This window comes from Mugil cephalus, chromosome 6 (genome assembly GCF_022458985.1).
Source record: "Mugil cephalus isolate CIBA_MC_2020 chromosome 6, CIBA_Mcephalus_1.1, whole genome shotgun sequence".
In the NCBI taxonomy this organism is placed as follows: domain Eukaryota; kingdom Metazoa; phylum Chordata; class Actinopteri; order Mugiliformes; family Mugilidae; genus Mugil; species Mugil cephalus.
The window spans coordinates 1,621,670-1,638,383 of NC_061775.1; the positions used below are offsets into that span (position 1 = coordinate 1,621,670).

The window sequence follows — 16,714 nt, forward strand, 5'->3', positions numbered from 1 at the left end:
TAAATAGTTCATATACAGTCAGCAAACACAAGCTGTCAACTTGAATTTTGCATAAAGAGTCAATTTAAGGCAAAATGAAACCTTACTGACTGCAGACTTGCATCAATCTCTGCTGTCACTCTTCAATTTGTCAGGTTGGCAAACTTCTTATTTTCTAAAAAGTTTTAAATTGGGGCATATCACACTCATACACAAAGACTGTGGGTTCACTCTCAAATTCCATCAATACACCCACTACAGCACAAATGTACATGGCTAGACACACAAAGCAGTTAGCTTATATTGAGACAGTGAAATTGAATTGACCAGCCAGTTCTTCTTCTTATGCTGCATTAAGGTTAGCAGGAGCTTTTTACGTGCATCAGTGCCATTTTCCGAATTGATGTATGGATTCGAATGGATATTATGATGCACTTTATTTCCTTCAAGTCCATTTCTTTTTCAAACTGGAAAATGTCACTCTATACTCCAAATGCCCCTGAGCTCAGTTATAGTGATCCTGACCTATATGAAGTGATTGCCTTTCTCCATGTGTCTACTTGCTTTCATGAAATCAGCAGGGAAGATGGTGGATGGTTGCTATAAGGGCTAGAGAAGGACATGATGGTGTCAGTAGCACCTGACACACAGGCCAAAATGACCCTCAGACCACTAGTGTGAGCTGTAACTGTGGTTTTATACACACAGACCTTTAGTAGATACGGACCCAAGTGTGCCGATCTGTTTATCATCTAACTGATTAAATTCGTGTCAACATATTCACAGAGCCTTCAGCAAAATTATAAAACTGTTCTAAAACAAGTCATCGGCAAATTTAAGTCTAATTTCAAGGTACCTGACAATGTAACTCAGAATGGAAAGCTATTTTAATCAAGGAATATGATGATATCGGTTCTTTTATTTCTAAATCAAATCTTTTTGGTGTTGCCTAGTTTTATATTTTACAGTTTATTTTTTATCCATTTTCCCCTACAATAATTCAGCAGGTATTTCTTGAAATAGAATTACGCTATGATAAATAATAAATGCCTACCTAAGAACAGTTTCGACAAGTGTTTTATTTTTCTCCACTCAACAAAGGCTTTTAATTCCACATCTTTTCAAAAATGTAACTGCACTACCCTTGTAGAGTACTATGCCAAGCACTTAAGATTCACATGAAGGATCTAGACAATGTTAGTTTGGACAAACATTCCACTTTCTGCAATGCATAACCTAATTTCTCTTCTGGCATCCTAAACTGAAGTAAGGTCATGTTAATTTACTATCAATTCAACTCAATTCAGTTCAACTGATTTCCTTTCCATTCCATTGTCCTTACAATATTACAATTCACATTCCCTTATTACTTGTGTTCTTCCAAAAGATGCCTCACTTCATGTACATTCAGCCTTAGACCTTCACATTTAATTCAGTCAACAGCAAGATTATTGTCATGCACTGGTAGAAGCAAAGACATAAATACTTCTGATTCTAGAAACCTCTTTCTTACTCTCTGACCTGTACCACACAACCTGAAAATACCTCCTCAACACAGGAATTCATGTGATGCTCTTCTCTCACAGTCCCTACAATCAAATCAAACACTGCTGCTCCCTCAAGGTGAGGGACTTTGTTCTCCAGAAGGAAGCACTACCCACAGTATACTGTGCAATGGAAATCAGAAAAATCTGATGTGTTTTGTACAGGGAGTACAATGAATACCAAGGAACAATGGCTTTCATCATTTCTTTTATCCATTACAAATCTCCCATGTGTCATGGATCGCCAAGTATCATATACTCTTGCTTGCACCATGTTTATATGCTGCATGTATGCATTATCTGGTTGCAGTGTATCTGCTTGCTTCTGCTGCTCTCTTCTCCTCTGCCTCTTTTCCCTCTATTATCAGCCTCTCTACCCGCCCAGCCTTAAGCAGATAGATCCCCTTTGAGCTGCTCAAGGTTCTTTCCCTGTTAAAGAAAGGTTTTCTTGCCACTAGCAGCTTAGTGCTGGCTCTAGGGGGTTTGGGCTCAGGCTACTGTAAAGCGTCTTGAAATAATTTCAATTATATTTGACATTGTATCAATACAACTGAATTTAACTGCTGAACCCATATCTACTGATTTGTTGGGCTTCTAGAGAAGCAGAGTGTCTTCTATGTTTATGGCACCATTCTTGGTTGTATGTTCCTTACCAGGTGTATTAGAATAATTTGATTATTATCTATTTGTCTCCAGACTAGGGCTGCAACTATTTGTCGGTGTCATCAATTATGTCGGCTACATAGATGATGCGTCGCAATATTTACTACAAAAGCCCTTATCCAAATGTCGAAAATTGGTATAACTATTAAACAGCAAGGCACTTGAAAGACGTTTCTCGCTGTTAATACTTTTATCTTGCCCACCAGTAGCTCTAACCTGCCAAAATCCCAGAAGAAGACTAAGTGGTTGCACACGAGTAATGGGACATGATTCTTTTTTCTGACTCGAGTTAATATGAGTCAGTCACCCAAAGTGTGCTGAAATCCATATGAACACACAAAGCCCATCCACTCCCAGTCCCCACTGATTCCTATCGCTAAAACCGCTGATTTGAAACAGAAAAAGGTACTAGCCGCAAATGGTGGTGTAACACAGAGTCACAGAGTGTGGGCAAACAAATTTCAGTTCAGTAAGGGAGCAGCTTCCCCAGTGGTAAGAAAGCGGCTGGGCTTCTGCTGGGCTGAGAGTAGGCAACTGAGTGATTCCTATGTTAACAGCTCACAGCAGGAAGGGAAAGGGTAAAAGGGACTAGGGTTGCTTTTTTTCATGGGGCTAATAAAGCAATTAACTTGATATGTTTATGCAAATGCCATTAAATAACAGCCACACAATAGTGACATGTCGTCTGAACTCTTCTTTGCAGTTGACTTGGTAGTGGTAGCAGTGAAAGAGTTAACAGAGGTGAGATATCATGACTTATGAGTCAGTAAAATCTTGAGTTTGGAACTCTAGTTCAGGACTTACACTTCACTATTGTACAATTAAGCGCTTTTTCCGGTTTCAATTTATACAAGAACAATTTGTGAACTCTTACAGTAATAGGTTTGGTATACTGTTTGCTGTACATTAAAATATGTACAGCAGTTATTCATTTTTATTTTTGAAGCAGTAATTTCTGGTTTTCACAGCTCAGAACTCATTTTCCAAGACTCACCACACCCTACTTCTGATTGGCTAGTTTGGAGAGGGAAAGCTGCCTTACTCTCATTCCATCGGTAGGCGAGCTCAATTAACTGCTCTAACCTGACAATATCAGGCATCAACAAGTTTTTTTTTCTAAATGCTGATCCTTTTTTTAATCGCGATCAAACGGCACATGCCGGAGCTCCAGCAAGATGCCGGAATACTTTAAGCCCTGAACTTACAAAAACTGAAGGGACTCCCAACTGGCACTGAGCCACTGAATATTTGGATCATTGTGCTGCACTTAGTCTGATGATTAGTTGGCAGTCAGAGCCTGCGAGTCATTGCTGTGTCCTTCTTCTTGAGAAAAGAACTGAAAATCAGATGCTAAATGCTAGCATGTCAGCGCTGCTTCCAGTGCATTCACAAGTTGTAAGCAGATGTTTCTGCATGTACAGACCTACAAAACTAAACAACGTAAATTTCACAGCATTGAAGGCTCCGGGTTCTAACCTGCTGGCTGTCTGAAGTCTTTCTGTGTGGAGTTTCTATGTTGTCCCTGTGTCTGCTGTGTTTCCTCTCACATATTTAAGCATGTTAGGTTAATGTGAGTATAGTACTTGTCTTTATTTCCTATGAATTTTAGCACACCACAAGCTTGTGATGACTTCTTAGTCACAAAAGACACAATTTTATGTTGGTTGTGATGGTTTGCAAAAGTTAACACATCACATTTGGGATTATACAGTATAGAAATGTGTCACAGGATTTTCGGGAAGAATATTTTTTAATGTTAACATACCTAATAGAGAAATAAAAAGCCATAATTCATCATGTCATTTCTAGGAGTGCAACTGTTTCAAGAACCACCTCCCTCCTCCCTTTGTTCGCTGGCATCAACTTTAATGCAACATAATAAAGCATCTGGTTCAGTTATTCCCTTAAGTGAGTCAGTACCTGCCACCAAGTCATTCAGCGCAGCACCTGTTTCCACGTGTAGCTCTAGCTATGATGGCAAATGTGGAACACAACAACAAAAATGAGCCTCACAAACACTGCAGTGCAGATTTTCTTTCTTTTGAACATGTTGAATGGCCCTGAGGTGGCCATGAAAACAAAGATGACAGGATTATCCTCTCAAGGCTTTGAAAAGACTACCCATTAGCAACTGCACTGGCAGAAATGAGGGTGAATATTCTGAAATGAAAGTGACACTCACGTAGTGCAGAGAGGAATGCAGCAGGGGCATTGTGTTAGAATCAAAGACAGCGCCTGGATTGAGGTTTGTGGCAGCAAGGCATGGCCCACACACTTCCAAGGAAGACAACTGGCTGTTTTAGAGATTGCAGAATTAACTACAGAAGCTGGAAACCTATTGAATGCCCCTGGAAAATTCAATTGTGGCATATGAATGTGTCTCAGAAAATACAGAAAGATGACACATTGGGTGTGTTAAATCTAACAATTGGTGTGCACATTTTAACATGACAAAGGTGTGGTAGCGACATACGCTGTATTATCTACAAATATACTTCATTTGTAGCTCCTGGAGCTGGATGCTAATTTGCTCGAAACTGCAATTCCCCTACTTATAATACAGAGAAGAAACACAGCCTGACTTCACCACAGAGAACTTTTCTCTGAAGCCTGTTATTGATGATATTTAAAATATGTCCTGCAAGAAATACTTCTTCTAGAACAAATATTTTGTATCAGGGGTATGACGTTTAGTGATGCTATAGCCTATAACTAAAGGCAAAAGCCTTGAACTACAAATGTTGATTAACAAGAATCAAAAGTAACCAAGTTCTGACATTTCAAGGATTTTATTAACTTTTATCATTTTACTTACTAATTAAAATTAAAGTACATGTAATTAATGTATGCATAAATGCAGAATCCTAGATTTTTTTCAGTTTCTTCAGTTTGAACCAACTTAAACAATAATATGTGAGGAAAATTGGCTAGTAAGGAGTAAGGAGTCAAAATTCATAAATTCATATGAAATTCATAAATTGGTTTGGGTAGATGAGGTTTGCTGAGAGGCTGACTTCAGATTGCAGCTGACACCTTTGGCAAATAAAAGTAAAACGATATACAAACTGTGTTGTCCTATGTAGCAAAGATGGTGGCTGCATTTGTGCAACTCTATTGTGATATGTAATGAGTTTTTCAAAAGATTCTTGCCTCTGTCAAATTGGATAATTGATCATTTGATAACAAGTAATTGATTAAACACAAACAGTTGACAGACAAAGCAACAAAACAGAATATCATAAACACACAGAACACACTCTGGTGCATTTACTGAGCACTCCATTACTAGGCAGTAACTGATCATGACCACATTTGCCTTGGTTGCTTACCTTTAGATGCAATTAAGGAACAGAGAGTTGAAGAGAAAAAGAGAGAGATAAGCAAGAAAAGGGTTACAGCTAAGAGGACTAAGACAGAGAAGTGTGGAGAAATCAAAGCCCCACTACGAATAGAAAGAGTCTAAAATTAGAATGCTAATGAGTGGCAGTCTAACAGATCAGTTGATGAGTTCACTATTTAACTGCTCAGACTTCAGAAGAGTAAATCTTCTTGCCATGGTGTGGCTGGGACAAAGCTTGACAACCAATTAGTTTTAAGGTTATATCTCCATGCTTCAAATTAAATCATATATCTTTCTTTAAGGGGCTTTATGTTCTGTTGTGGCAACACAGAGTACACTATCACATTATCACTAAAACTACTATTAAACAGTGGAGGACTTTTCAGTAAACCAGCACTAACAGTTCGACACTTGACGGTGATCTGTGTTACAATAATAAATCAAGAAGTAGGGTCTGTTTGAAATTTCACAGGCAGCACGAAATTTTGTCCTTCACTCGATCTGATTACAGTAAAAAAACATTCCTGCCATCTGCATCAAATAGTAAAGAGTTAATACACTGTCACAAATCTACAATTAAGCAGTTAAGTATCCAAAGCCATAGCAATAACATATGTCATTGGTACAGCAACACTGCACAGCATATTAGGCCAACATTTACTAGTCTGGATAATATCAGTGAATCAGTCTCACAAGTACGTTTTATTAATCTCAACGTGACACTTGTGTCACCTTAACTCCTGACCTCTCTGGAAACAAAAGGTAGCACTATTCGCTGTGATATTGATTTGCTCCACTGCTTCTTTCCCATTTACTATTAATTACCAATGCAGACTCTCCAATTGCACAGATCCAACAAACACTTCCAGCAGTCTGAAATCCACACGCTCATTATGCAGATGACAGAAAGAGCAAGAGAGGGGAAAAAAACTCTAACCTGCTCAGAGAGAGTCCAATTAAAATTATTTTGCCATACCAACATTAAACAAATGAATTATGACAACACATACCTCCTTTAGCTGCTAGGGTTTCTAATCAATTGTGATAGACCAGCATTGGAAAAGATATGAGTGAGATAACTGAAGAGCTAAATCATAGATGACAGTCACTACAGACAAGGAACTGTTAAAACTGAGATGCCTTGGGAAATTAGTTTGAATAGTCAACATGTAATGTTATTTTCTCACTGTGAGTAATAAAGTTACAACGTTGCCAAGCACAGCCAAGCTACATGCAAAGGAATAGCCAAGTGCTGTTGACATCGCTATGTCGTCATCTGTCTAAATATGTATTTTTAGCTACGCAGTAATCCTACAATAGCTGCCACCCTTCCACTGCCAAACTCCATTTCTCTTGTTATGGGTAGTGGTAAATAGTTTCTGGGAACTGGACAATGGCAAGAATACAACATTTGGGTGAATAAGAATAGAAGCGCTACTGGTAAAAGTATCTAATTGCTAGAACCTTTACACATCATTGTGGTTAAAAACGTTGAGGCCAACTGAACTTCAACTTCAATTTCTTTAAGAATTGTGCAGTAACAACGACTAATCAGAGTCTGAAGTATCATATAACTGGCTTCGATTGAAAAGGACCAGTTAAAGTGATCAGTTAAAATTTTAAAGGCTGATATCTTTTCAAATTAAGAGGAATTATGGCATATACAAAAAAATGGCAATTTACTTAAATGCTACTGTTGGCGGCATATATAGTTTTAAAACCTCAGCTCATATTTATGCTTTCATTCACTTGCATTTCCTTGAAGGTGATGTGAGGGAATACACATCACACTTATATATAATACATACAGTATACAAGATGCAAGCCAGCTTTATTGTTTCAAAAGAAAGTCAATCTTCTCCCAATAGAAGTCTGAAGTCCATTCGTGCTGAATTTCATTGGAGGACAAGACGATACCCTTAAAAGAAGATCAAATCCCTCTGGATTATTTTCATTCACTAAAGGACACTGCTAAGATATCTGTGTGTCAACACCTCAGATTTATTATTCCCATACGATCAAACTAATGTTTACATGTAGTCCCTCCAGCCTCAACCTATGCTCACACTTAAAGTAAAGACCTAAAGGTAATGTCATCAACTCCACCATCCTGAGGGAGTATCTCCCATGATGAGGATTCAGTCTCACTTCTAACTTCTACTGCTCATTATAAAGAAGTAAAAAATGTCAGGGAAGCTGCAAACACTCCCACAGAGGAAAGCTTATCAGCTTAGTAAGAGTTGATATGCTTTCCATGCTTAGCATGCTTTGCAGCCAGCAACGACTACCAGACCAAAAAGAGCATTCTTTTGCAATGCCTCGCCATCCCTCAGGCCTCAAACTCCAATGTCAGCAAGTTTTGTCTACAACCTGCTGACATGTGAAGCATACCAAGACTTGCCTGTATATAGCTCAAATGAGGAGGCACAGATGAGATTACACAATGTTGTCAGAGTAGCACAACTAATTATCATGAAACACGAGGAGATGCTAACTGATTGATTAAAGATTTTAATTGAAGGGGCTCTGAGGAATCGTGTCTCTCAGTGATGAAAGACTGGAAGTGCTGGCATATGATTTAGAGCAGAAAAGGCTGTACAGTGTTCAACAAAGAGCTGGTAAAAACAAATTTACTCCAGAGTAGTTGTCAGAGAGACTCACTTAATCTTCCTCACACGCACAAAAATATACACTGAAAAAATGATTTTTTGGCCTCGTAAATATTACTTCTGCTCCATAATTAAATTCTACTGAAGTTTTCTTATTTCCCCCTTTTTTACTTGAAAAATTGCATATTTTTATGGTATTCTACTTGACATAGAAGAGTATACTTTTAACTTAATTTCAAAATGTAAATGTAATTGTCATTATCAGGTAATTAGTATTCAATTTATTCATTATGTGGTCAAATCATAAAAAGCAAGTAAACTTTACTTTGCACACATGGCAGTCTTTTTCAAATCTGGCAAGTGATGTCATGCAACCGTGGAGAAGGCACATCTGGACTAATGGACAAACGTTTAGGCCTACTTTATTGACCTGCTAGCTTATTTCCTTGCAAGCAAACATGGCATGTGCCAAAGTGCGGTTATATTTAGATGTTTAGATGAAGCCTAATTTAAGTTATGTACTCAACAAACTGCAGTGTCAGCGTGGCTAAACGGCTTGGTCTAAATGCATGTGTCGAATTCTGTCACTTTGAACTTAGCATAACGTCTGTGCACCAACTGGTTTGTTCATACTTTCACGCTGCCTGTCACGTCACTGCGAGTGAGAACCATGTAGTTTCATGAAGAAAACCTCGCCGGGTAAACCCGTAAATATTAAAGCTTTTAAAGCTTACTGGACAATCACCCTTGTAGAATTTACTCACAATTTCTGGGGGGAAAAACTTGCATAGGTTTTTCTAAGTAAACGTCACGCCACATATTTTTCAGTGTATATATATCTGTAAGAACATGCAGAAAACAGTGTTGTTCCTAATAAAATCCAACACAAAATCCAACAACAGTCTACATATCAGTTACCTACTTAAGACTGTAAGAACTTCTACCTTAAAAGTATTCACAGTCAGGTAATAAACACACTTGTGAATACCGAGTGAACAAATCATGGGTCAGTGCTCAAGTCTTATATCTTTAAACTGTTTATAAACCAACCTTTCAGCAATGTTAAAAGAAGAGTAGTCTCTCAGCACCCAACCCAGTAGACATTCAGTTTCAAGTAACTTTTCTTTAAAATTGCCCAGAAGATAACCTGTTATTGCCTCTCCACTGTCTGTCTGTCAAGTTTAATTTTGAGGCTTATAGCTTTCTCACAACACAAAAAACACTCCTCTGAGATTTTCCTGTAGAATTATTGCAATTACGTGGATGCTCAGCGCTGGCGATGGGTAAAAGCTCCATTTTCCAACCCAAATCATTTTCCCTATCCCCTATAATTGTGGTGATTATAAGAGTATTAGAAAGATGCTTTAAAACCTAGCATAGCGTCTATTTCCTTCGAAGGACTTACCTTGAGAAAGCATTCCCATTAGGCTTTAATTCACCAGGGCACTCAATCACTTCAGCGCTAATTGAAATATATTAGAAATAGAAATGCTTAATTTTTAGAAAGTACTATGGTTTGACTTGCCTGACAAATAATGACCATAAATGTAATCCATTTGGAAATTGTTTATAGCGTGTAAATTCTTCTTTTTTATGCATGTTAGCCGCACTACATAGTTAGAGCCTGGCATTATTAATCATGGCATATAAAGGCTCTGGCAGCATCCAAGAGTGTGTTATGTGGGAAGCCAGAAATAAGTGGGTTGCCTTACCTTCCAACACTAGATTGGATTTTCTCTATTTTCAAAAGAAATGGCTGCATTCTGTCATATATATGTGAGTCGCTTACCAAATTGTAATCTTCAAAAAACAACTGATTTATCTTATGAACAGTGTCTTTCAACAGTGACTGGTATCACTCTGCAAAAACAAGGTACTCAAATGTATTTCTCATCATGGGGTAATGCGTTTTAGAGGACGGTTAATCAAAGGAAGCCTTGATCTTAAAGAAGGACGTGATGGATAGTATTTATTTTTATAGATGGTTTTTCAGCTGTACAAATGTAAACCTACCAGAGATTAGGAGGCTTTCAGCAACAAGATGGATGATTGAAGAGGCTGCTGTGGAAAAGGTTAACTGGAAGTCTTAAAGGAGGCAGGTGCAATGAAAGCTTTCATAATCACTGCTCAAAGCATGTTCCCTTGATTCCATCCACATTAAATCACATCTCTTACAAATAGATGCCACAGTAATGAATCTGATGAATACTTTGGTATAGCCAGTTTCCATTGGGCAACAGGAGATTGACCATAATGTTATCAATATACCTCCTGCTTTCTGACATTAGACAGAGAGCGTTTCCAGCTATTAATAATATCTGTATATCCAACACTGTGTTCATGTTCTCGTTAATCAATTCCATTACAACAGCACCCAATACCGTTAAGCACTATGCACAACATCTACACCCATAGAAACTATGATTACAATATGTAAGGTTGCTGGTTTGCACAGTAAATAACAAAAGACAAAAGAAGTAAGTGATTATCAGTCTAACAAATCGAAAGATCCATATCTGTTAAGGATGTAAAACCATAACGTTTAACGTTTCATCTCACAATCATGGCCTTACAACTTTGGTCAAATGACTATTCAAATGCTTGCAATATGTAGACTATGATGAGCAACTGTGGGATATTGTGATAGCAACATTAAACATGTGGTGCAGCAAACAGGCAAGAGGATTTTGCTGTTTAATTAACAGTGACAGACTCAGCTATGCCCCCAGATGTGTCATGAGAAGTATACCAGATTTTTCCCCAAATGAGTGCATGAGACTGCTGATATATGGCAGTAACTGATGTGTTTAGAGCGCACCATATCTGCTACATCTCCCACCAAGCTGCTGGAAATGAAGAAGCTTTGCTTATGCTCTTTTAACAATACTGCCTGTAGCCTAATTAAAAAAGTGCTGAACTGCAGAAAGCAGGGTGGTGCTTCTCAGCTATGGCTATGGTCTGTGTTATAGAGATCATCAACAATTCCTTTAAATTGTGTCCTGTGGAGTTGGAACAGTCACTTAATATTCCTCGATTCTGTCTTAGCAGCATCTGTGCTGGGGTGGGGACACCAAACCATTTAAAGTAGCTGTTGTCTCTGGCACAAGTGCTTATAGTAAATGTCAAGACCTTTCAGGGCCATAATAATGACACAGTTGAGGAAAATGATGCATGGCCCAGTTTTTGTCCTGGATAGGGCTAGAAAATGTAGCTCTAGTACAATCATGTACAGCCAGAAAAGATTTTCATCAACTTGTCTGTTGACATGAGGCAATGATTTTAGATTTATACGAATACCAGACTTTCAAACTAGTGACAGGTCAATTTTGCACCATTACAGAGACTTAGGCCTGTGGTGCAAACCTTATTTTGTGGCTGAGGGCCAACTGTCAACCTAGATAACAAAAATAAGCTGGGATCATTGTCTTGTGTGCAGCCTCGCTTCTATTTATTTGCCTTGCTGCTATTTGTTTTCCTTTGAATTAGCAGGTAGTAAAATGTAGCTTTTATAGCTAAGCCAGTCTCTTGTCTAGTTCTGAAACATAATCCTTAGTCCACTGAGAGAAAAAAAAAAATGAAGCACAGAAGAACAGCACAAACATTATTTTAGAACAGCACTGCAATTGTAACTGTATAGCAGTAGCCTATTCTTAAAATGTCTACTTGGACTAGAGAATCAACTAGCTCTTTCCTGTTGATTGCATCTGCTTAACCATGTGGAAGAAGCTGCCACTGTGTTTCCTGACAGAATAGGGAACTGTCGTTTCATCCAGCTGTCCCCCACAAATTCATAGCCAGATGAGCCATTTACAGGGAAGAGTCAAGGTTTACCCAACTGAATCCAAATGACACAAAACCTGTGAAATGATGGGGAAGAAATGGTTGTAGTTCTATGAAGCTCATAGATTTCCCACGTGTAAAAAAAAAAAAAAAAAAATGCAGCTTATGTGCATAACTTGAACGCACTCATGTAAGACATTGTAAAAGCAGCACCCTCACCGAAATGCAAGGGAATTTCTAGAGGCTAAATATGGCTGAGCTTTTAGGTCGTCAGAAAAGATTAAAAGGGTGATGATACACATGTGGATCATTCCTCATCTTCAAGAAGCTCAATCGTTTAATTGATGTGGACCCGCTGTCCAACATGAATCAGGGCAGCAGAAAGGCAGCGCTAAGAATTGAGGAGGTGGGGGAAATTAACACATGACAGCAGACGCACCTCTCGGGAGCCACTCCATAATCCACAGGCAGTGACTAATTCCATGCTTCTGGGTTTGTCAGTATTTGTAACGCTGACATTTTTTAGCGAGCAATAGGCTTTGGGTCACAGCAAAATTACCCTCTACTCGTGAGGGGTCTTGACAATGGAGAACCTTAACAAACAGCCACTGTTTCCAGCAATGAGTTCCTGAAAGAGATGATTCATGCTTTGATGCCTGTTTTCTGTCTCTCAAGACCGACAAAATAGAAAGAAGGGGAAAGTACCGATCCACGGCTCCTTCTGATTTGAGAAACTTGCTGTGGCCAGACAGAGGAGGCCTTTATCATCGCTTTGGCAAAGGCAATGTTTTGCAATTAGATGAAAACCAGAGTGTAAAGGTTTAGTGTCTTGGGTCAAAAAGTGCAAGCAGCGTAAAATGCTATCTTCACACAGGTAGCATTTACATGAGAGAAGAATTGCCAATGAATGGTTACAGTGAGTGCTGAACAACCCATTAATTAACCATAAGAACCCGGCGATGAAAGCGTTGTGAAAATATTTTCCATTTCCATACTCAAGACTTCGAGATGGTATTTACAGAGGCGATGACCTGCTTGTGAAATGAGAGTTATTCAGGAGGAGGTGGGAGGCAACTTGTTTATTGAGCTGATCCAGAGTACAGGGATAATCTCTGGCCCGATAAACCATCAGGATTCAGGCAATGCTTCTGCCACTCTTCACAGCCAACCCAAGTTGATACCAGGGAATTAGACGCCCTCTCTAAACAGACAGTCAGAGGTGTAAGTCTCTTTGATGGGACGGCCCTTGGGCAAGGAGGAAACATGACAAAAATAGTGAGTACCCACTCATTGTTGCCAGGGTAATTCCACAACGAGCTCCAACCCACTTTGGCCATCCTGATAATTTGACACTCATCTCCATACAGCCGCCAACGATGACCTTATGCCAAAGAAACAATTTGACTCTCAACAATTGAGTGCGAGACAACGATGACTAAAAGCCATGCTGAGTGGAACTTCAGCTGCTCTGTATTCAGGTCCACGCCCAGCATCTCTCAGAGTCAACATCCCCAGAATTCATATTGAAATGGGGTAGGCCTGCCTTCTCAGCCTTTACTCAGAACGCTCAAAGCGGATATTTGATATTGGTAAAACAAGATATTATCACGGCTATCTGAAGATTTTGCTTTCTTTTTTTTTTTATGAAACCAACTCCACAGTTTCCCACCAACGGCCACAAAGAAAATGTTTGAATTCAATGATGATTAAAGAAAAGAAAAAGTACATTTCGAATTTAAACAGGAGGCTGCTTTGGAGTTGGGCAATGTTTTCTTACGCTATAATAATGGTTATGTCTTAATAAGCTTAGCGCGCTGGACCAAAACCCCACCCGTGGCATTTCATTCAAATCTTAATGGGCAGCTACCTGTGCAGCTGGCACCGTAGTCTACGTGATGGGTGACGGGTGAGGCGAGGAGGGAGGAGGGAGGAGGAGGATGGAAGAGGATGGAGGAGGCGAGGAGGATGGGGGGTGGGGGAAGGATAGATAGCGCGTCATTGCCATAACTCGATTGAGATCAACAGCGACCACACATACTCTTCCGAGTCTGCTTTTTTTAAAACTGCGACATCACACTTCAGCAAAATGTCTTGCATCGATTTCTCTGTCAAGCTGCTTCTTATGCCACGCTGAAACGGTGGGAAGAAAATGTAGTCAAATTACATAAGCGATAGGCAGCGGCGGGCTAACTCCATAATTGAGACGAAATAGTCCCCCTGCATGGGGAAGGGGCAATAAAATGAAACGCCTAACCAAATAAATTATGGTGTGCACGTACTGGAAAGTGTCTTAGGAAACTTTGTTAGCGGCCGGCTGAGATACACTTGTCCTGCGTGGCTGTCGCCGCACTAACCGCCCCCCATTCAGTCAGGCGAAAACAAGGAAGGGATGGAGGGAAAATGACCCCATTGTGTGTTTACGGCAGCCGCTCAATGACAAACCTTTACACAAAAGTAGTTAACGGGCGCCTTTAAACCGTTAAAAGTGTGCCTGCGTGTATCGCAGCTGCGAACTCGTGAGTTAAAGTTGTGTTCGCTCGTTTTACCTCAGCAGAGCCGTGTCGCCTTGTCTGCTGACCACACTTTCGACCGATGAATAGTCCACAGTTTGTCCAGCGGGCAAACAGGACGGCAGAAAGCAGCACAGGCTGAGAATGATCGCAGTAAGCCACTGACCGGAGACACAAGCATCCTGCACCGCAATCATTATGTCCATCACAGCTGTGTGTTGTTGTCGCTTTCCCAAGTCTTCTTCAAATAAAAAAAAAAATGCACACGGTTGGCTTAAAAAAGAAGAGGAAAAACCTTGACGCGAGCGACGCTTTATTTCCACACTTTTCCTCCTCGCAGTCTTTGAAGAAATCTTCCGTTATAGTTTCCCCGCTTTGTTTTTTTTTATCACTGTTATTTTTTTTTCTTCTGGGTGTAGAGCTGAGTGTGCGGGGAAGTGTACTCTCCAGTGGCTCGCACACCATCTAGTGAGGAAATGCGATGTAAAATGGGAGCAGACCTAGAAGCAGACAACCCCCAGGCTCTGATCCTGTTGCCATGCGGCCGTTTCCCGGGCAACCCGTTCCCAGTGGCTCGTGATGGAGCAGTAAAACCGGTAGGTATTGATACAACCCAGGAGCAAATAAAGGTATCGACTGGAGAAGCACCCCCTGCTTATTGCCCCCATAAGGCAATGGACAATCTGTGCATTTGGAGGAAATGAAGTTTACTGACGATGACGCAGGTGCATTGTATAGGAAAACGTTGGAAAAGATTCCATACTAGACCTGGTTTAAATCATAGTTTATTCATGTGTAATTTTTTTTCGGGAAAAAAACACAATTAATACACCTTTTTAAATCCCTGTGGATTTATAAAAGTTTATTAAAGTAAGTTTTCATTAAGCTGGGAGAACCCAAACAAGCGCGCGCACGCACACACGCGCGCGCACGCACACACACACACACACACACAGAGGAGACCTACAAAGTTAGTTTGAGAGCAGTATCCCTCTGCATTATGCTGCTCTAAGCCTTTTGACTTAGCCTACATAATACTTAACAGACTGCACAACCGTATCCATGGAAATGACATACATTTATGTGAGGTGACATGAAGGCAGGGTGCCACCGAGTTAGCACATAACACACAGCTTATTATGAGGATCTTTTGCCTCAACAGAAAATGCAAAAGGAAGCACTGAATGAGATGTTTCAGGGAACGTGTGTGTAAAATTGATTAAGGGAAATAGTGCAACTATGAGGATATTCTGATGCAAGTAAAATCAGATGTTAATCCACAGGGTTGGTAATCCCTATTGTTCTTCTTCATCTTTATCCATGCAGTCATACCGTTTTAGTGTTTTTGTTATTTGATCTATGATAGATTTTATTTACCTGAGTTTATATCTTTTATGAAAAGTAGCCTACACTTTCTGTTGCCACTTTTTTGTATTTCCCCCAAGAGGATCAATATAGGTCCATGATATTTTATCTTAAAATCTTATCTCACACACCACAGAGCTGAGGTTTGCACTGTGTGCGATGTTATCAAGATGAACAGTCTGGAGCTGTTCCATTGAAATTAAATCGAGTGAGTGACAGTGAAGTCCTGAAAAGGTTTGCTCAAGTTTTTATACTGAAACAACTTCATTGCTTTGCCTTTGGTTTAGAATTAGGAAAGGATGATAGTTTGTAGCTGCCACAAAGAACCAGAAAACTGGTTTCTGGAGGTTACAGGGGACGTTTCACTATACTGGAAATGAGTCAACAAGCAATGTTCCATGACAAGCAGCATTAAAAAGAGGGGGAGTGAAAAGTTCATCATGTCACAAGCACAATTGTAATTTGCATAACTGAAGCTCCCTCTGCTGTTAATAGCTGTGGTAATGCTATGAGTAGAAACACTTACACTCCTCTGGTTTTCTGACAGAGGTGTTTTTGGGGCTGAGGCAGTAAAACATTTTCCATCCTTTCCTTGTCAGTCACATTGATAATTTTTTTTTTCCTCTGAGCCCTTCAAATTACCTCAGAAAATGTACCTTCCCATGCATGAAAGCTATAATTACAACAACTCCATTTAGTGTTAGTGCACTGTGCAGAATGGGGGGAGGGGGGTTCTGAGGGGACAAGTGACAGCCTCTAATATTCAACTCATAATAACCTCAGGAATTATGAGCAAAATGACATAGATCAGGACTGGACTATCACAACGTCTCAACTGTTCTGAGTAATGGATACCACGGACATTTCCTCCAGGTTTTCACAGCCTGTCGTCTTCTCCAAGCTAGAGTAAAATCGATTCATGCA

At 39.8% G+C, this 16,714-nt stretch overlaps 1 protein-coding gene across 3 annotated transcripts in view; it reads right to left on the minus strand.

Moving 5' to 3' along the window:
* Positions 1 to 15,051, minus strand: part of negr1 (neuronal growth regulator 1) — a 148,567-nt gene extending 133,516 nt beyond the window's left edge. Inside the window, exon 1 of one of the 3 annotated variants that reach the window (XM_047586831.1) lies at positions 14,462 to 15,051. In XM_047586831.1, the coding sequence (XP_047442787.1) occupies positions 14,462 to 14,631 (170 nt within the window). In that variant the 5' untranslated portion in view covers positions 14,632 to 15,051. The remainder of the gene's footprint in view (positions 1 to 14,461) is intronic. The other 2 variants (XM_047586830.1, XM_047586832.1) reach the window with 2 other exon arrangements.
* Between the last annotated feature and the right edge of the window lie 1,663 nt (positions 15,052 to 16,714).